General features: G+C 41.9%; 1 protein-coding gene across 1 annotated transcript in view; it reads left to right on the top strand.

Annotated features, from left to right (window-relative positions):
- The window catches only part of PRKD2 (protein kinase D2), a 3,293,129-nt gene that overhangs the window by 1,878,903 nt on the left and 1,391,985 nt on the right, over positions 1 to 22,241 (top strand). Inside the window, exon 9 of the mRNA XM_044081637.1 lies at positions 9,736 to 9,813. Coding sequence (XP_043937572.1) covers positions 9,736 to 9,813 — 78 coding nt within the window. The remainder of the gene's footprint in view (positions 1 to 9,735; positions 9,814 to 22,241) is intronic.

The following is a 22,241-nucleotide window of genomic DNA, read 5'->3' as shown; positions in this document are numbered from 1 at the left end:
AATCAAAGTACGGGTTGCTGTCAACCTGAGTTTCCAAGTCCCTTACCACTGGATGCACTCTTAGGAATTATCATCAATGTCATAATTTGCAAGTATAGTCATCTTCCTAAAGGGTATAATTATGCATTTTTTGCATTGAGTTTTAGGCAGTAACTCTGGCACCCATTATTTGTCTGTGTCAGACCCTCCTGGAGAATATCTACATCTTTGGCGGATTCAGTGGTTGCACCCAGCTTGCAGTGGTCAGCAGATTTGCTCAGCCATAAACCCTCTGCATTTGCCTTGACTTCTGAGAAGTATATTCCAAACAGGAGAGGGCCCAATAACAAGATGTTCTTCGTGTTTCACTGTTGCAGTCATCACATTTGGGTTATCTGCTTGCTTGCAGTAGCCCTCAGTTGGCCTGATTATCAAAGTCTTGGGTCCTGCGTCGGTTGCTGTCTCTTCTTCCATGACGTCAGGTAGTCAGGGGTATAAAACATGCAGTCAACGCCATTACATCAGTCTTTCTTGCCGTGCAGTGCCCAAAGCAGAAGCAGTTCACAAGTGCCGAACGGCCGACTCCTGAAATTTTCGTTTTCGAGTTTCAGAACCAAAGTCTTCAGCTAAAAGCTAAGTACTCCATTGGGAAAACTTTTTCTTGCTCTAAACCGATGTCAGTAAAAGTAAATAATTGCATTTCTTGTGGAAAGCAAATACCTCATAAAGATTTTTATTTGTACTTGTTCCTTGCCTAGGCCCTGACCACAACGTACTTTGCTCTCGGTTTTTTGCCTTATTTAAACAACGAACTATCCGTCGTCGGTATATTTTCACTTCTAAATATTTTGGTGCTCGGTTCAATTATCCAGATATGTCTTCGGTAAGCCATCCGACTACCAACATTCCAAAAAAACACAAAGACAGAGACAGGCCACCTAGGTCCAAAGCTGCCGACGACACTTCTCCTAAACCAGCCGCCAGTTCGCCGGTACTCAGTGAGGCGCTTTCACAGCCCCTGATACCCACTACTTCAGATTCGCAGGCCTCTACTGAGATCCATTCGGAGTCCGGTATGCCGCGAGATGCTTCAACTGTGGAACCTGCGGATGTCTCTACCTTGGATGGTTCCAGATGGCTCTGGAACACAGCGGCCTGTGCAGGCACTGGCTTCTGAGGGTGTATTCAGGCCTACTGACTTGCATATTAAACCGATGCCATCTTCTTCTTCAAGGCCTAAAACTCGAACCATGCCTAGAAAACCAACACCCAGACTGCATGGTCAGGCCTCTATGCCTGAAAAACAAATGATAAGAATGGCTGAAGACCTTATTACTTTAATCAGGGGAAACCAACCTTCCCCCCTCTAAGAGACCTAGGACTGAGTTTGCTTATGATACTTCTGACCAGGATTCTGAAATTTCTGTTTCCTCTGATGACCAGGATTTACCTTATCTACCTATGAGGATTCTGGTCCTGAGGACTGTATTCCCTCTGCTTCCCCCCCAGAGGATTTCTCTTTTAGTGAAACCTTGCATACTCTTAGGGAGCATTTTCGTTGGGAAAGTCAGGATTTCTCTGATTCTAAAAAGAGGCTTACGGATTTCTTACTCCTGCCCCAGCACAGGCCTTTAGCTATCCCTCCTGTACTAGACATTGTTGATGATGCCTTTTCGGAGTCTAGCTTGGCCCCTGACTCTTTACCTCCTGCTTCCCAGAAAACCTGATAGATATTACAGGGTTCCTGACTCCCACAAGTTCCTTTTCAAAAATCCTACTGCAGATCCTGAGACCAATTCACAGGGACCCAAGGGCATTAAAGCTACTACTGCCAAAAATCCTACCCCCTCTGATAGGGGCTCCAGGGCGCTGGATAGATGGGGTTAGAAGGTATACAATTCTGCAACCTTGGCCATTAGGGCCTTAAGCTGCCAGTTTCATATGTTAAAGTATCAACGACATATTATTGGATTGCTTAGACAGAAAATGATGTTGATTACTGATTGTGCTGAAAATAAGGATTTACAGGATTTAATGCATTCTGCTGAACAAGTTGAAAAACATACTTTGCAATGTGGTTTTGATTCACTAGAGGCATCTTGCAGGGCTGCTGTCAGTGGGTCTGTACTTAGAAGGCATGCTTGGCTTAAGGAACAATCCTTGCCAAATCATGTTAAAGCTAAATTACTGGATGCTCCCTTAAATCAAGATTGCCTGTTTGACAACAAGGCAGAAGAAGTTCTTAAAAAGATGGAGGAAAAAGTTAAATCTATGCAAACTGTTAAAGATTTCTTACAAGTACAACATCCAAGATTTAGTAGGCATTGGCCCTCTAAGAATTGGTCCTTTCCAGCCTCTTCCAGGCCTTTGCAGTCCAAACCCAGATCCAGCAGAACACCCAGGCTTCAGTCCCAGGGTATGCACAGGACTAAGCAGTGGGGGGGGGGGGCCCACTTCCAAATCTGGGTGTAGTAAAACTCCTCCCTATGGTAAACTGTCTCAATGACTTAACTTTAAAACTTCTAAGCACTTTTCAACTGACTGCCCCTTTGGGGGGAAAGATTGCTCTACATGCAAAAAACTGGGAACTCATTACCCAGGACAAATGGGTTTTAAATATAGTTTCCCAGGATACAGATTTCACTTCCACACATTACCAACCCCAAACTGTTGGTCAGATCTACCCCCAAGTCAGTGGGCAGAGGCTCAAAAGCAAGTACTCTCTCTCTCAAGCATAAAGGCTATTCAAACTGTACCAGAAGAGAAAAAGGGACAAGGTTTCTACTCAAGACTTTTCCTGGTACCCAGAAAAGACCATTCTTGGCATCCTATCCTGGACCTGTCTACTTTAAACACTTAGGTTCATAGGTTGGTACTAGGCTGTCAGCCCTAGGGCCTATACAAGCCTAGCCATAACAATTCCCTGGCTATTTCTTCCCACATTATTTACTTTCCTGGACCCCTGTCTAGCAGGGTGACTGACGTGATCCCTGGGGTGAATTTCCTTTCTCCCATCCAATCGTCAAGGTTCCTCTTGAAGAGGTCCAAAGAGGCACTCTGCTTGACATGTATGGGCAATCTATTCCAGAGTCTGGGGAGTCTCTGGGTCAGGAACCTATCCCTCCAGCATGTTTTGTTTGTTGTGATGACAAGGTTTAGATCCCTGGAGCGTGTAGCTCTGAGAGATTGGGATTTCTTTAAGTGTAGCATGTCCAACAGCTCTGGGTTTGACATGGCCTTGTATGTTATGCAGAGATCGCCTCTGAGTAGACGATATGTGACAGAGTATAGCTGGAGTTTTTTAAGGCGGTCAGCATAGGGCATCTGCTTTAGGCCTGTGATTCTTTTAGTGAGGTATTTTTGAGGCCTTTCCAGTTGTTGCAGATGTCTTGAGAGGTACATACCAAATGGGGCGTTGTATTCTATAATGGGTCTAATGAGGGATGAGTACAGTGGGACAATGACCTCCTTTTTTCTGGATGAAAAGCCCTTCGTGATGAGGTGTGCCACATAGAAGGATTTCCTGACTGTTGTGGCGATGTGATTATCGAAGGTGAGACCACTGTCCACCTGTGTCCCTAAGTCTCTTATCACACTTTCTGTGTTTAGTGTACTGCCACCTATATGGTAATTCATGGATACATGTTTTTCCCAAAGGGGATAACAATACATTTCTTGGCATTGAGCTTGAGCCCATGGCTCTGGCACCAAGCATCTGTTTCTGTAAGGCCCTTTTGTAGAGTATCCACATCATTTGCGGATTCAATAATGGCTCCCAGTTTGCAGTCATCTGCAAACTTTGTTAGCCAGAGTCCCTTAGTGTTGACCTGTACTTCAGAGAAGTAGATGCCAAACAAGAGCGGCCCCAGGACTGAACCCCGAGGTACTCCACTTGTCACTTGTCTGGAGCTGGATTTGGAGTTGGCTACTTTTACAGTGTGGGTTCTATCAGTAAGCCATTTAGCAACCCATTGGGTGACATAGGGATTAATGCCCAACTTAGTAAGTTTATCTATGATTCCAGAGTGGGGGATGGTGTCAAAGGCCTTGGCAAGGTCTAGATAGGCTGTGTGGACCACCTTACCCTTGTCCATGGCTCTGGAGACTGATTCAAAGAAGTCAGTCAGGTTCAGGAGACAAGATCGGCCCTTCACAAACCCAAACTGGGTGGGGTCCAGTGTTTGAAGGTTGCCAATGTCTTTGTTTATAAGCTCCATGATAATACGCTCCATGGCCTTGCAGATAAGGCTTGTCAGACTGATGGGACGGTAGTTTCCGGGATCCAAGGTGGATCCCCCCTTGTGGATTGAGATAACTGTAGCTCTGCGCCACTCAGTGGGCATGAAACCTGAGGTGAGGCTATGATTAAACATGACATTTAGGTGAGGTGCCAGTTCATATTGTAGTTCATGTAGTACACAGCCCGGGATGTCATCTGGTCCCATGGATGCTGTATTCTTGGCTTTAGAGAGTGCTTTGTACCTGTGTGGCTGTTATTACTGGAATTTGGCAATCTTCTGGTATTGAGATGGGCCATTTAGGGGTGAGAGGGGGTGAAGTTGGCACTGAATCGATCTGCCAGGATATTGGCAATATCCTTCGGATCAGTATATTTAATGCCATTCTGTTTTAGCTCAGAGCAGATCTGAGCATTGCCATTTAGATTCTTGACATAGTTATAGAATGCTTTGTGGTTGTCTTTGGAATCTTTAGCAATTTTATTTTCGTAACTAGCTTTGGAGGATTTTATGAGGCATCTCAGTTTCTTACTGAGGCTAGTAAGGGAGCTTTTTGCATCCTGGGATTTTCCTCTTTTCTGCAAAAGTTTCTTCCTTTTGTTGTAAAGTTTGTTTATGGCAGGGGACCACCAGATTGGCTTTCTTTTTTGGATGAGAGCATTTTGGTTCTATTTGGGATGGCACGATTCATGCATGAGTGGATGTGCTCATACAGTGCCTTAGTGTAGGATTCAGCAGTTGAACTTTCAGTTCCGTCTGCATGGGTGTCATGAAGTTTGTCACTTCTGACTTGAGTAGCATGAAGTTGGCTTTGGAGAAGTTTTTATGGTGGTTTCGTTACTGGGGGGTGGGGGTGGGATGTGGATGTTAAGGGTGATTAGCTTATGGTCAGACCTGACTAACGAGGGGTGACCATAGGTATGGAGCATTGATTTCCCATGTTGGTAATGACCAGGTCTAGGATATTGGAGCCCTGGTGGGACTATGGATTAGTTGATTCAGGGTTGGAATTTATGAATTCCAAGAACCGCTGCAAAGGTGTTGGGACATGAGTAGTTTTCCCAGTTAATGGCAGAGTAGTTAAAATCACCCAGTATTAGGGTGTTTGGTTCTATCTTAATATTTTCCAGTATGTTTAGAAAGGTGTAGTGAGAATCTTGGGGTATGGTGGGGGATCTGTAGCAAGCTACAATTTGGATTGCAGTCTTACCTAGTGTTAGTTGCACTTGGAGAATTTCAGACACATTGTGTTGGCCAACTAGCCTGGTGGTGTGAATATCCTTGGTGAATATTGACACTCCTCCACCTTTAGTGTTTCGGTCCTGGTTTGGTGGCCGAAAAGTGTGGTAAGAGTTGTAGCCTGGTATTGCAGGGGTGCTCTCTGGAGCCTTGAACCAGGTCTCAGTTACTGCACAGATATTGATGTTCTCCATTTTTAGGAGTGCCTCGTGAGAGTGCATTTTGAGGTTTAGACTTCTAGCACTTTTTAGATGATTCCAAAGTTCAAAATGCTAACTCTCCACCAGTGGCTTCCTATGCTAGGCAAAGATGCCTGGTTGGCAACACTCGATTTAAAGGAAGCATATCTGCACATCCCAATCAGGGAATCTTGCAGAAGATACCTACACTTCAAAGCAGGCTACATGCACTATCAGTTCTCTGCACTGCCCTTTGGCTTATCTACTGTGCCCAGGATATTCACAAAGTGCCTAGTTTCAGTCATTGCATTTTGCAGGCAACTAAATATTCAAATATACCCATACCTGGACGATTGTCTAATTCAGGCAGAAAGCCAGGGCATACTTTTGAATCATCTGGCTTTTGTACAAAGGAAGCTAACGTGTCTGGGGTACACCATAAATGAAAAGAAATCACACCTGATACCCTATCAACAAATTATATTCCTGGGAGCAAGCTTGAATACAACTTCCCAGATGGCTTTCCTCACGACAGAGAAACAAATTCATTTGACAACCTACTTCAAACTGGGGGCCACAAAAACCCTGCTATCTGCAAGGCAAATACTGCAAGCCTTGGAGCTCATGGCCTCCTGCATTCTTCTAACTCCATATGCAAGACTGCATATGAGGAAACTACAGTGGTGTCTAAAAAGCCTATGGTGTCAACATTCTCAGGATCTAGAAGCAATGATTCCTATCATACCTTGCTTACAGTTAGAGTTCTTTTGGTGGGCAGAGGCCTGCCACCAAAACAAGGGACTACCATTCAATCTACCCCCTGCCACCCATACCCTAACAGCAGACACATCAGACTATGCATGGGAGGGCTCACCTGGCAGGGAAGTGCATTCAGGGAAAATGTAACCCAAGTCAAATACACCTGCATATCAATCAAAAAAAAGTTAGCTGTACAGAATGCTCTGATAGCCTTCAAGGACCACATTCTTCCAGGACAATTAATGGTAAAGATGGACAACACCACTGTTATGTGGTACATAAACAAGCAGGGGGGCACCCATTCTTACCCCCTCTGCAGACTAGCCATGGCACTGTGGAACACAGCCTTGAGCTACCATGTGCATCTACAAGCTCAATTCCTGTCAGGAAAGCTAAATACAGTGGCAGACGGACTAAGCAGAAACCTCATGGACCCACACGAGTGGAAACTGGAACCAAAGACTTTCAACATGTTGACAAGCAAATGGGGGAGCCCAGATATAGACCTGTTTGTCTCTCCTCAGAACTACCAATTAGATGAATTTTGCACAAGGACTCCCCACAAACAAGCTTGGAAAGTGGATGCTCTGTCTTTCAGCTGGAAAAACCTATCAGTTTATGTCTTTCCTCCTCTGTCTCTCCTCTCCAAGTACTACTAAAGATCAAACAGGACAAACCAAGGACTATATTGATTGCACCAGACTGGCCATGCTAACACTGTTACCCCTTCTGGCGCAGTGTGTCACTGTTGGCCCCTTGGCACCTGCCTCAGACCCCTACCCTGTTGTCTCAACAGGAGAACCAGATTCTGCACCCTCAGCTTCAAACCCTGAAACTTGCAGCCTGGCTAATTACATAATCTCTCCTTTACCATCCCTCAGTAAACCATTGATGGATATCATTTTAGAGGCAAGGAGGCCTAGTACTAGAAAATCTTATGCTAAAAAATGGAAAGGATTCTGTGCCTGGAACCAATCTCAAGGGATGAGCACAGCAGCGCCCATCTTACCTCAGATTCTACAATACTTAACTGAGATGCTTCACAAGGTCCCTTCTTTTTCCTTCATCAAAATTCACGCCTCAGCCATTTCAGCTCATTATAACACAGAACTTCTCCTCTTCTCTCATCCACTGCTCAAGCAGTTCCTCAGATGGGCCAAACATTTAAGACCACCCAGGAGAGTCTCAACTCCAGCCTGGGACCTTAACTTTGTATTGAAGAAACTCACTCTTCCTCCTTTCGAGCCAGCTGCTACTGCAGATTTAAAATTCCTTTCTTGGAAAACAGCTTTCCTTTTAGCAATCACTTCTGCAAGAAGGGTATCTGAATTACAGGCCCTTATGGCAGTGTGGAGCCTTTCATCATCTTTCATGCAGACAGAGTGTCCCTCAGAACCAATCCCTCCTTCATGCCCAAGGTGGTATCCAGTGTGTCTCTTAATCAGTCCATTCATTTGCTGACATTCTTTCCTAATCCACAGAACAAAGGGGAACGGATACTGCATTCCTTAGATTTTACTTGGACAGGACTAAACCTCAAAGGAAATCTGAACAACTGCTGGTGGCATTTGCTGCAGGGGCAGAGGAGAAGGCTATTTCAAAGCAAACCATTTCTAAATGGATAGGTCATTCATTCATTTCTGCCATAAGCACCATGAAAAACCTATTCCTCAGGGGATCAGACCCCATTCAACCAGGGCTGCATCTACCTCTACAGCCTTTCTCAGAGGTGTCCCTACCAGGGACATCCTAGAAGCTGCTACCTGGAGTTTTTGTATATACTTTCACCAAGGATTGCCATTTGCCAATTTTCTCTAAATCCAGAGCTGGCTTTGCCACTGCAGTCTTGCAGGGCCTTATAGCTGGTCCTAATGCTGTCTAAATTCCTCCTCCCATCCTTAGCTTTGGGAATCTACCCAAATGTGATGTCTGCAACAGTGAAACATGAAGAACATAGTACAGTTGTGTACACTTACCATAAATGTAGATGTTCGAGTGTATTCACTGTTGCAGTCCTGGTTACCCTCCCTCCAGTCCCCTGATTTTTTTGGCTATACCTCTACTCTCCTTTACTATGCTCAAAAGCTTTTTGGTGTATTTGCTTTTTTATTAGAGGTATATCCTTGTGTATGTGTATATATATATATATATATATATATATATATATATATATATATATATATATATATATTATTGTTTCCCATTAAGGTGGCACCTGACATCTGGGGCAGGAAAAACTGATGTAATGGCGTTGGCTGCATGTTTTATACCCCTGACTACCTGACGTCACAGAAGAAGAGACAGCATCCTACGCAGGACCCAAGACTTTGTTAATCAGGCCGACTGAGGGCTACTGCAAGCAGATAACCCAAATGTGATGACTGCAACAGTGAATACACTTGAACATCTACATTTATAGTAACTGTACACAACTGTACTTTCTGTGGGAATCCACTAGTACCAGACCTGTAGATGAAGGTGGATTCCCACACTCTGACTTTGTATATCCTGTGCATGAGTCATTAGGCTGTCATTAGGTGACATAGGAGTTTATGCCTAAATTTGTGAGTTTGTCTAGACTACTCAAATAAGGTATTGTGTTAAATACTTTTGCCAGGTCATGGTAGACAGAGTGCACCATTTTGTCCTTGTCCATGGCTGTAGTGACCTTCTCTGTGAAGTCCACCAGGTTTAGTAAACATGACTTGCCCTTGACAAAACTAAACTGGAAAGGGTCCAATGTTTGAAGATTTCCTATATCTTTGTTTATAATGTCTTTGATAATTCTTTCCATGGCATTGCATATAAGACTAGTCAAACATGTGGGTCTGTACTTCTCTAAGTCTGTTGATGGTCCCCCTTTATGAGGAGGGATTACCATTTTACTCCTCCATTCCCTAGAGATGAAGCATGTGCAACAGCTATTTCTTATCATAGCACCTGATAAATGAAAGAGCCCCTCTTGCAGTGTCAGGAATAATTTGCCTCCATCCACCTGTGTTGCACTGCCCTCTATATTGGCAAGTGTATTGTTGTTCTATGATTTGATGGGAGATGCCAATAGTGACATAAAAGGCAATTGATAGTTTTAGAGATGCATGTATTTATATAGCCAGCATGTTTGTGTATCAGCATGCACCGAGACAGGTACGTGGGCAAGGCTGAATTAGGGTCTCCTAAAATTTTGTCAAATGGTGATTCATTAGTCAGTTCATACAATAAGAATGTACTTTGTTACTGAGTTTTTAATGAGACCTCAATCATTTGTTTTCACTGATTTATTTCTTAACAGCTAGTGCTGTCAGTGTCTTATTTAACCTGTTGTTCTTTTTTTTTCCTAGAGAAAACGCCACTATTGGAGATTAGATTGCAAGTGTTTAATTCTCTTCCATAATGACACTACTAACCGGTACTACAAGGTAAGGAAGAATTGTTTGAGACCATAGAAAAAGACTAAAATATTGATGATTTTCGGTTTTATATAATAACTGTTGCATAGGGATTGAGTCATTGCTTTTCAGTTCATTAAAAAGCATGGGTGTTGACTGTTTGGGTATCAGTGGTATGTATGTCTAGATTAGCAAATGTAACAATTACAGCTGTGAAATGAAATCATGCATGCCGTTGTATTAAAAGTATACAAAATAATGTGAAGAGACAGCAGCTCCACATTATGAAAAAAAATTCTTACTGTACTTGAATTGTATGTATAACTTACTTGCAGACAGCAAACCTCACAGTCATGAGCAAGTCTGTTTCCACCTCCACAGGTTGCCAAATTAAACTTAAAACAACACTGTATTACACACATTGGCAACGGGAGCTTTGTTAAAACTACCAAGTTTATTAACTTGCTTAAAAAAAAACTAGAACTTTGGCCACCAAAGAAGACAAGTAGCCAAATTATTAATTCTGTTATTTTTTTTAAGTAAGATAATAAACTTTACAATTTTAATGAAGATCCAGTTGCCTACATGTGTAATGTAATATGGCATACCTCCTAGTGCTTAAGCATGTGAATGTGCAACATAAAGCAGCAGTTTGTATTGCTCGGAACGTATTCCAGTACACTGCTGCCCTGCTTCAGCAGGGCACTGTGCAAATAAATAAAGCATTTAGATGATCTGCTGACAGAGATAGGAACCTGTGTCATCATTTGAAGAATATTAATTGTCACCCATTCTAAATTTGTCTTAACAATACCAATTTCTGACTACCTTTCTAAGGAGAGCTCCACCCATATCTGGCATTTTCAACTCTTTTGCAGTCTTGTTGGAGTTCCCTAGCAAATAGCACTTGATTTGTTCTTGAAATCAAACTACTGCACTATGTCACTCATTAAGAAGCCGCAAAAAAAAAAAAAAAAATCAAGTAGGCAGTATGTCCTTTTGTACTTTATTTTCTGAAGGAAATACTCGCTTCATGACTTGAATCCATGTTCATGTGTCTCAACTTAGTGCAGTAAAAAACTTAAGAGTTACAAACCAAAACATGATACTGCTATCTGGATAGCTGGAGTTCTTGATGTTGAAAGTGAGGGACCCGAGTCTTGGACTTGACCAAAAAGACACTAATTGCCTATTAAAGTAATTGTTCTTCTTCTCAGAAGTCCAGGCCAACACAGAGAGACTGGCTGGCCAAGTTCACAGACGACTGCAAGCTGGGAGCCATTATTAACTCCACAAGTGATGCAGACATCCTACAGAAAAGCTGCACTGAGACAGATGACTGGTATCGTAACCATGGCCTTAAGCTTAATGCCAAAAAATGCATCGTCATCCCCTTTGGGAAAAACTCAGTTCCCACAAATTATCACACTGATGGGAGCCCACTGAACACTGAAGATGTTATAAGAGATCTGAGGACACAGGTTGACAGCAACCTCTCCTTCGACTACTACATTGCCACTGTTGTCAGAAGGTCTATATGGCACATCTCATTACCAAGGGTTTTGGATCCAGGAAGAAAGAGGTCATCATCTCTCTCTGTCTCTACTCTTCCCTCATTAGACCAATCATTGAGTATAATGTCCCATTTGGCATGTACCTCACTGGACACCTGCAACAGCTAGAGAGGCCACAAAAGTACCTCAGAAAGAGGATCCTAGCCCTTAAACACTTGCCCTACATGGACAGACTAAAAAATTCCAGCTATTCTCTGTCTCATATCGTCTACTAAGAGGCGATCTCTGCTTGAGTTACAAAGCCACGTCTGACCCAGCTCTGTTAGGGATGCTACATCTAAAGAAGTCCCACTTCCTCCATACCACATGCTCCAGAGACCTCAACCTCATTACCAAAATCAGCAGAACATGCTGGAGGGACAGCTTTATAAGCCAGAGACTGCGCATGCTCTGGAACAAACTCCACATACATGTTAAGCAGAGCACCTCACTGGACCTCTTTAAGAGAAATCTTGACGAGTGGATGAGAAATAGAAAGTTCACCCTGGGGATCACTCCAGTGGCTCCGCTTGATAGAGGCACTGATAACTAACACTGGGCGGCACGATGCCAGTGCACATCTATGGGCTAGGTTTGTAAAGGCTCCAGGGCCATTAGCCTAGTACACACCTATAAAACCTGCTATTTTAGTTTCATACTTCATACTGCTCAGAAAGAAAATCATTCTCTTTTTTAAGGGAATTAGGGTAATATTTAAAGATGTCTGTGTTTGTAGGTCATTGTCTCCCAGCTAGTCATGGCTTTGTCTAAACTTCTTGAGCAAAAAAGTTCACACACACTCTTTCTCTTTCTCATACACTTAGTATTGTTTATTTTCCTACACCCACTAAATGCATCTTTTTAAGTGCCACTGATAGTGATGGGGCTTTTGCAGTTACTTTTATTTATTTGTTTTTTTTTTTCAGTTTTATTCATTTTTAACATAATGCTTGCCAAGCATTTTTGTTTATTTTATTTCATTTAAATTTGTTAACCAGAGTAGACCACTGATCACAACTGACCAATTACAGTCTCAGCCCAGGAATACACAGCAAGAAAACAAAGAGTAAATGAAATGACAGAGAGAAGGATGAAGTACAGAATGGTGGGGATAATACCGTACAAAAATAGTTTTGAGTAATATGGTACATTATGAGTAGCAATTTAAAAAAATTGCTATATACTGCATATTCTAGAATACACCTCTTGGGTCTTGATCAGTGGGGATGGCAGGTGGATAGAAAATCGATTTATAGACTTGGTAGAAATAGAAGCTAGTAGAGAGATTACATATTGTAGCCTGGTTCTTTGAGATGTGCTTTGGAAAATTATGGAGGAGTAGGTTGCATAATTGAAATGGGAGAGGAGAGATTTCTAAAGGAAGGGAGGTTTGAGATGTTGTGATTCCTAAGGTTGAAGGTAGCTGTGGATTGTATGAATTTGGATGTCTGCGGTGGGAAAGTTTAATTGTACAGAAGTTTGTATTGCTGACAGCCTTGGATGATGTAACTGCTCTGTTTGATAGAAAGCTGTTTTGCTATCTATAATGTTTTGTTTTGCTATCTATAATGTTTTGCATTGGTGTTCTTGTTTTGATTTTAGTTTTGGAGGAGTTGAATAACAGTGTGGGGTTATTAATCTACTGGATTAGTAAGAGAAAGGACAGTTTGAAGATCTCTTTGCAGTAAGTGGAGTGATTGATTTGAGTGGTTTACAGCTGTGTTACCTGTATAAAGGAGTGTGGGTAATTGTGGAAGGTTGAGTGGTAGTTAATTGTTGTAGATGGAGACTTGTAGTGGAGCCAGAGTGAAGTAGGGGGTGAGAAAGACGATAGGACATTGGCAGTGAGATGACTGTTAGAAATGAAGTTGTTGAATCATGGCGTGGTATCTGAACTGACCTATATCAGGAAGGTGGTTTAACAGCATAGTGCAGGTCCTTATTTATTCCCATAAGGATATCATCAGTTAGGGACCAAACTGCTATCATTGTGCTATGACCTGATCAGAAGCCATGCTGTTTGAGTAAGATGTAATTAGTAAGTTCATTATAGATGAGCTTCAAGTTTACCTTGAAGTGGAATTATGGAGATTTGGTGGTAGTGAGAGACTTTTGTGGGATTTGACTCTTTTGGGAATGGGTTAATTTTTGCATTTTTCCATGTGTTAGGCCTAAGCTGTGAATATGTTCTAAAAAATAACTAGGGATGGAAGCTGTTCAAACTTGGGGGACTAGCAGTTTACATTTTTTTGAGTATTGGCACAATGTCTTGGAAGTTAACTTGCTTGAGACAGAGGTAAGGTATTTAAGTTGGGGGTTCAAGAAGATTAGGAGGAGATGACTATGAGGTGGGAAATGTGGAAATGTTGCAAATTGTTCTGAAGAAGTCAGCAGGTGAACTTTGTTGATGAGCTTTGTAAATTTGAAAAAGTATTTTCTGACTTTGATGTGGTTTACTTCTTTCCAGAAGTGTGTAGGAGTTCTGAATAAGGACTCTTGTTTGGCTTTCATGAGTTGACTTTTATTGTGCCTAATGTCTTGTTTTAATAGGTTTCTTAGCTGGATGAAATTTTGCCTTGTTTCTGGAAATGGTTTATTTTTCAAGGAGTACCCGGCTGTGTCCCTCAGTTTAAGCTATGCTTTTAATTCAGTGGTGAACAGGTCATTCTTTCTAAGGTTTTTTTAGTATAATCTGGAAATAAATAAGTAGGAATATTGCAGATTTCTCAATTAAGGTGAGGGATTCTGCTGCTAATGTGGGGTCTTGTGTGTTTAGAATGAAAGACCAGTTGATGGAGGAGAGATTATATTTGAGATTTTCAATACTGGTGTCAGATTTTTCTCTGAAATGGCATAGTTTTGGAGGGCTTTTATTGCGTGGAAGAATTAGGTAGAAGCTAATTGGGTAGTGTGTTTAGAGTGTGGGTGGATGTAGATATTTGTGACTAGGGAGGTATTGGTGGTAATGACTAGATTAAGAAGGAAGTGGTTGTTAGAAGGATTGGTTATGTGGGATGTTCTACTAATTACTTAAAGTTGAATGTTGTCTAGGATGTTAAACAGTAAGTGCTTTCATCTCTCAGTCCAAGACTTCATCAGACTCTGAGTCTGATGAAGTCTTGGATTGAGAGATGAAAGCACTTACTGTTTAATGTGTGTGTGTGTGTGTGTGTGTGTGTGTGTGTGTGTGTGTGTGTGTTAAACTTGTTTAGTTTTATTTTATTTTCCGGCTTTTTCTTAGTTTGTGTCATTCAGTTAGTTTGATTTAACTGCCTTTTATTTTTGTTGTTGTCTGGGATGTCATTATTTAAGAGCCTGAGTAGGTTTAAGTTGAAATCGACAATTAGAATGAAGTTAGAGATGTTTTTGGTGGCAGTGGTTATGCTAGTTAGCAGGGTATTAAATTTGCCTTAGGAACTAGGAGGTGGGAGGTGGCTACTGCTAAATGTAGTAAATGTTTGTCCTTATTAACCATTTTTATTAGTAGAAAAGAAACACTTTTGGAAAAACCACTTTAATACAAAGCAAAGCTTTCGGGCAGAACCCTTCTTCAATACTAACTGTTGCTGTTATTGGCCAGTTTATTCATTTTTCTTAGTAGCCAGTTTGGGAGATCATCTTAGATTGCACTGGGTTGGGCAGTTATAGTTTTAGGTGGGATTTATAGAAGAGCAGTTTTCCTCCTCCTTTCTTGTTTCCTCGTCTGTTATCAGGGAATAAGCTGTGTTTGGGGAAGAAGTGTTTTTGGTTGGAACCAAAAGTTTGAACCAGGAGTCTGTTCTAGCTAAAAGGTTTGGGTTGTGCTGTCTAATTTATGCATGAATTTGGTTATTTTAAAAAGGAACAACTTGCACCTCCCGGGACTACATGAAGAGAGACATGGTGGAGCTCTCAAATTATGTGGCCCAGGCAGGTATGACCCTAGCCCTGAGCAGCATCCTACCATCACCCAGAATGATACCACTGTACTAATAGAAAATGATTGACTTCAACAATTGGCTAAGTTTCTGGTGTAATTCTAAAGGGATCCAGTATCTGTCTGCTTGGGATGACATGATTGACAGACCTTGATGCTTTGCCAGAGATGGCCTGCATCAGTCACCCCTGGGTTTCTGGGTACTGGCTAAGGCTCTTGCCACCCCTATAGTGCCTTTTATAGGTGGTGCTCCAAAGACCAAATTACCACCAAAACAGCTATAAATAAATGCAATCTGGATGGCACGCTGCACAACACTAGAAGTCTAAATCTCAAGATGCACTCGCTCAAAGCACTCTTCAAAATGGGGAACATCGACATTTGTGCTGTAACAGAGACCTGGTTTAAAGCAGCAGAAAGCACGCCTGCACTACCAGACTACAACTCATTCTACATCTTTCGACCCCAGAACATGGAATGAAGCTCCCAAGGCGGTGATGTCTCCATATTCATAAAGGATATAAACTCCTCCAGACTAGTAGCCCAGCATAATGCATCTGAGATGTTCCAGGTGCAGCTAACATTGGGTAAGATGGCAATTCAGGTTGTAGCCTGCTGTAGGTCCCCCAACCATGTCCCAAGACTGTCACTGCACATTCCTAAGCACCCTGGAAACTGTTAAGATCCAACCCAATACTCTCATACAATGTGACTTCAATTATCCCTCCATCAGCTGGGAAAACTGCTCATGCACCAATGTACTGGCCCAATGCTTCCTGGAATTTATCAGTTCCAATGCCCTGGACCAGCTTATTTTTAACCCCACTAGAGGAAGCAACATCCTTGACCTGGTTATTACTAACATGGGCAACCGTTACTCTACACCAGTAGTCAATTCCTGCCTGGTTAGATCCGACCACAAACTAATCACCATGGAATCCATATCTCACCCCCCCCCCCGCAAAGGTATCCACCATGAAAAACTTCTCTAAAGCTGACTTTGGACTCCTAAAAACAGAGGTGGCCAACTTCACTGCACCCATGCCAATCGAAAATAGATGGATGACTACCGAGTCATACACCAATGCACTGTACGAACATGTACATAAATGCATGGACCTAGTCATACCCAACAGAACCAAGATGCTCTCTTCCAAAAAAAAGGAAGCCAGTCTGCTGATTCCCTACCATAATAAACTCTACAACAGAAGGAAGAAACTATTGTAGAAAAAGTTGAAGTTCCAAGACTGGAAAAATTTCTCAAAAAAAGTTGAGATCCCTCATCAAAACCTCCAAAGCCAGCTATGAAAGCAGAATTGTGGCAGACACTAAAAACAACCACAAAGCCTTCTATAGTTATATCAAGGATCTCCATGGCAATACCCAGATTTGCTCTGAGGTAGTGCACGATGGCACTTCCCATACTGAGCTAACAGATATGGCCAACATACTGGTCAACCGATTCAGTGCCAGCTTTACCCCCCTCTCTTGTCCTAAAGGACCAATCTCAGTACCGGAAGAATGCCATGCACCCAACATTACTGCAGCACAGGTTAAAGCTGCATTGTCTAAGGCCAAGAATACAGCTTCCATGGGACCCAACAATATCTCTGGCTGTGCTCTACATGAATTACAAAGTGAACTGGCACCACATCTGTGTGCTCTGTTCACTCACAGGCTCACCTCAGGTTTTGTCCCTATCAAATAGCGCACTGCAACAGTCATCCCTCTCCATAAAGGAGGAGCGATTACAGATCCTGGAAATTATCACCAATTAGTCTGACTAGTCTGATATGTAAGGTTATGGAGCGCATCACCATGGACCTAATTAACAAGGACATAGGGAGTCTCCAAACTCTGGATCCCACACAGTTTGGTTTTGTGAAAGGTAGATCATACCTGTTCAACCTGGTTGACTTCTTTGAGTCAGTTACCAGAGCTGTGGATGAAGGTAAGGCAGTTCATACAGCCTACCTTGATCTGGCTAAGGCCTTTGATACCATTCCTCACTCAAAAATTATTGATAAATTCAGCAAACTAGGCATCAACCCCTATATCGTTAGGTGGGTTGCAAATTAGCTCACAGAACCCACAGTGTGAAAGTAGTGGACTCCAAGTCATACTGCCAACCAGTCATGAGTGGAGTCCCACAGGGATCGGTCCTGGGTCCTCTCCTGTTTGGCATCTACTTCTCAGACGTCCAAGCCAACGCGGAGGGACTCTGGCTGACCAAATTCGCAGATGACTGCATACTGGGAGCTATTATTAACTCCCCAAGTGATGCAGACATCCTACAGAACGGCCTCATCGAGACCAGTGACTGGTGTCGAAACCATGGCCTTAAGCTTAATGCCAAAAAATGTGTCGTCATCCCCTTTGGGAAAAATTCAGTTCCCACTAATTACCACATTGATAGGAGCCCACTCAACACTAAAGGCGTTATAAGAGATCTGGGGACACAGGTTGACAGCAACCTCTTCTTCGACCACCACATTGCCACTGTGGTCAGAAAGTCCTTCTGTGTGGCGCATCTCATTGCCAAGGGTTTTGTATCCAGGAAGGAAAGAGGTCATTGTTTCTCACTACTCTTCTCTCATTAGACCAATTATAGAGTATAATGCCCCATTTGGCATGTACCTCACTAGACATCTGCAGCAGTTGGAGAGGCCACAAAAGTACCTCATGAAGAGGAGCCTAGGCCTTAAACACATGTCCTACACAGACGGACTCAAAAAACTCCAGGTATTCTCTCTCTCTTATCGTCTACTAAGAAGCAATCTTTGCTTGACTTACAAAGGTATGTCTGACCCAGCTCTGTTAGAAATGCTACATCTAAAGAAATCCCAATCCCTCCGCACCACATGCTCCAGAGACCACAACCTCCTTACCACAATCAACAGAACATGCTGGAGGGACAGGTTCATAACCCAGAGACTATCCATGCTCTGGAGTAGACTTCCAAACATCTCAAGCAGAGCATCTCACTAGCCCTTTTCAAGTGAAATCTTGATGAGTGGATGGGGAATAGAAAGTTCACCCCGGGGATCCCTCCAGTGGCACTACTTGATAGAGGCTAACTAACGACGGGCACTACAATGCCAGGGCACTTCTATGGGCTAGGCTTGTAAAGGCCCCGGGGCCATTAGCCTAGTACACACCTATGAACCTTATTTGGGCTGGACCCTTACAAGTAATATTAGTATAATGGGACAGAACTGGAATTGTTTTTTTGTGAGCTTTAGTCATTTATAGTGTGTAGATGAGGGAGAGTGTTAAGTGTATTAGAAAAGAGTGTAGGGTTTTGAGGAAGTGGATGTGTGACCTGGTGCAATGGTAGAAGAGGTTGAATACCTGAGAGTATAATCAAAATTGCAATTTATCAAGCAAAACAATATGGCAGTTTTTTTTTTCTGTCTGGACTTCATTGTTGCTTAATATGTGTCTGTGAAGTCAGGGTCTTGCTGTTTTTCTCCTCATGCTTTAATACCCTGTTGGTGAATGTGTGTGCCCTTTATTATACCAATTTTCTAAGCAATATTAGTTAGTTTACCATCTAGTTGAATCTGTGCTATTCTGAATTGACATAAAAACAAATTTTTCTCTTTCCCCTCCCCCAGAGAAATTGATTAACTTATAGTCTGGAATTTTATTATTTATTTATTTTACATTTGTTTACCAGGAAGGTCCGTCTGGGCTGGTGGCCTGTTTTCAACAGAGGCCCAGGGAGATCAGCTCCACAGTTATATAGAGAATACATACATACAGATATAATGTGATGTAACAGACAGTTACAATAAAAAAAAAATCAGTGTAGTATAGGATAACATAATGCTAGGTGTGAGATAAATACAGATCCATATTGGCCATCTAAACAAAAAGTTTTCAAATTTAGTATAGTACATGTTCCAAGGCCATAAAACACAAAGAAATGTGAAAGATCCATTTAACATTGATGCAACAAAATATACATAGAAATGGTATAGTTTAAATACAAGACAAAACTGATAGTGATTAATTTGTAGTGGTACTAATGGATAATATATGGAGACTGAAAAGTAAATTAGGAAAGAAAATTATGCAGGATTGGAGCAGGAGTAGAGCCAATTGTTTTTCAGGTATTCCTTTAGATGGAATTTAAAATTGGAAGTCGTGGTAGAGTTTTGTATAAGCTGTGGTATTTCATTCCAAGCTATTGTTATGTGGTATGAGAACAGAGTCGCTATGAAATTATTGTTTGCTTTGGTGACTTTTAAAAGTAGTTTATTGGATGATCGAAGTGTCCGTGTGGTAGTGTATGTCTGTACAAGATTTGTGAGAGATGGGCAGTTGTTGGGTTGATAAACAATGGTGTGAGCTGTAGTAAGCTGGTTGAGTATGAGCAGATTTGATAATTCTAGTCAATTTAGTTGTCGTAAAGCTGTGCAGTGATGAGTTCTGTTGGGGATATTAGTGGCAAATTTAGCAATTATGTGGTGGCAGGCCTCTCCGGTTCTGTCCTCAGCTGGGGTGCCTTCTGTGCGGAGTCTGCATGTCCTCCCTGTGGTCGCGTGGGTTTCCTCCGGGTGCTCCGGTTTCCTCCCACATCCCAATGACATGCTGCAGGTGGATTGGACACTCTAAATTGGCCCTAGGTGTGAGTGCGTGTGTGTGCCTTCTGTGGAAGGTTGGGCGCCGGGCTGGCAACTCAACACTGTAAAACTCCACTGCCAATCATGAGCGGACAGGTGATCCGCTGTGGCGACCCCTAACCGGGAAAAGCCGAAAGAAGAAGATGATGATGTGGTGGCAGGCCTCTAGTTTTGCTAAGTCAGATTTTTTCAAGTTTGTAAAAATGGGAGAAGCATATAGAATTGTAGGTAGGAAACAGGATCCAGCAATAGATTGCCTGGTGGTAGGAGTGAGGAAATGTTTGGCTCTATACAGTGAGTTAAATTTAATGTGGACCTTTTAGATGATGAGGGCTATGTGCGTGTTATATTTTAATGAGTGATCAATATTAGCATTGTCCACAGGTTTATATTTAATTAATATCTAATTTGTATATTATAGCAGTTTGAGAAATGGGCATTTTGCAATAATCTACACGTGGGACTTTTCGATGAAAATACAAGTATTGTTAAGTATATATTATTACATGGTGTAGTGGGTGACTTTTGCATCGTAAAGTTCAGTAGCAGATTGACACTTACTGCACATGTCATCAATCTTCAGAATATAAAGGTTTATATATAAATTCCATGTGGAGGGAAAAGTAATTTAACGGCTTCCAAGTGTTGATCATGTACATCTTCCCTTGTCCCAGGTGCCCACTTTTCCTTTAAATGCACCATCAGGAATAGGTTCTGTGTTTCTTCCAAGCAGTGAGCTGATATAATAAAAAGAAAGAATTACATTTTGCTCAAGCTTCTCCCCCATTATTTTTGTCATAAACAAAGATTTAAACTCCATTATCACCATTGCAATTTTATTGTATTTTAGGAAGAAAAAAAATAATTTCTTCATAAAACTTAATTGACTTCAGATGCAGCTGTTTGTTTAACTGGATAAGTGGACTGGTTCTTGGACAGTTTTCAGTTATGACTTGAGCACCACGGCAGAAATATGAGGAAACACATAATAACCAAGGAAGTGCAGTAAGAATTACTTAAAATGTTACAGTGCCATCAAGGAATAAACTTTGCTTTGTACAAAATGAAAAATGAGAGTTGTGTTTGCATATGCAGGGTTATATTTTAAATGGAAATGAGAATATACATAAGATTGTAGTTAATGCTTGTTGGATGCTCTTTCTTTCATTGCATTCTCCCTTGCACTGTTTTTATTGCATCATATGTCACTGTTGGTTCTTTTATCACTTGTATGCAGTTTGGCTGCTTCATTGTTTGATTTACTGAATTTAAAAGAAGAATTGTGTGACTGTGAAAGAAGCAGTAACAACCCCCTCAAACTCAGGCATTAAAAATCACAGAGTGCACAGCCGTGCCACAGATTGCTCCAAAGAAACTATTTCTTTGTTGACATTTTATAACTTGAATGGTAGAGAAGAAAAACTAGTGGTGTATGTTAGTGTGTGTAACACAATCCACACTGTCATGAATGTTACCCATGCCATTAATGTTGTCAAAAATAGCTATGTATGTACTGTGTGCATCACCGGAACAGATACCACACATGCATCCGGTGTAACAACTTGATGGGGATGCAGTGTGTGTGTCATCTTTGATGTCAGTCACTTAAATAATGGACAGGAAATTGCCTAGCAGACAGCCCTGATATACGGACCTGATCACTGGGACCTGAGGCATAGGTCACTTCACACATGTCAGCATATTTAGATCCCACATATGTGATACAGTGGTCTACCCACTTAGTGGTTTAAGTCTATATGACCACATCTGACGGTCTTGAGTGAATACCTCAGTGTCAATTTATGTCATATGCCTTGGGCTTGTCAAGTTCAAAAGGATGATAGTGTTGTCACCATGCATTTCTTCGATGACCGCTTTGAGGGCATTTAACAGATGTAACAGACATGATGTAGCATTAATAACTCACACAGGTCTGTTGCATACAGCCAGGATAACAGACAGATTCATGTTGATATACACCCTTCTACAGAAACATAGTCTGTGTGGAGAGTGTGTTGAAGTGTGTATTCAACCATGTCAGGAAGGTGTATGTCACAGCCCATTGGTTCTGTGTGATAAGCTTGGATGAAGTTAAGACAGTACATACTGGCTAGGCTCAACTGGCCTTGGGATTGAACACAGTCCTCCACATAGATATCACTGAGAAACACTCCCAGCTGGGGATTAAACTTTGTCACTAAATGGGCAACTAATTGGCTCAATGAGAGAACACATACTGTGAAATTTGGTGGATCAACCTGTACCAGTAGAACTGTCACCACCGATGTACCCCAGGGATCTGTGGTTGGCCCTTCACTGTGTGGTGTCTATTTCTCAACATTTCAGGCTACAATATACAGC

This window comes from Protopterus annectens, chromosome 1.part0, assembly GCF_019279795.1.
Source record: "Protopterus annectens isolate FY-2018-M chromosome 1.part0, PAN1.0, whole genome shotgun sequence".
In the NCBI taxonomy this organism is placed as follows: domain Eukaryota; kingdom Metazoa; phylum Chordata; order Ceratodontiformes; family Protopteridae; genus Protopterus; species Protopterus annectens.
This window is presented reverse-complemented; position numbering and strand designations above follow the sequence as displayed.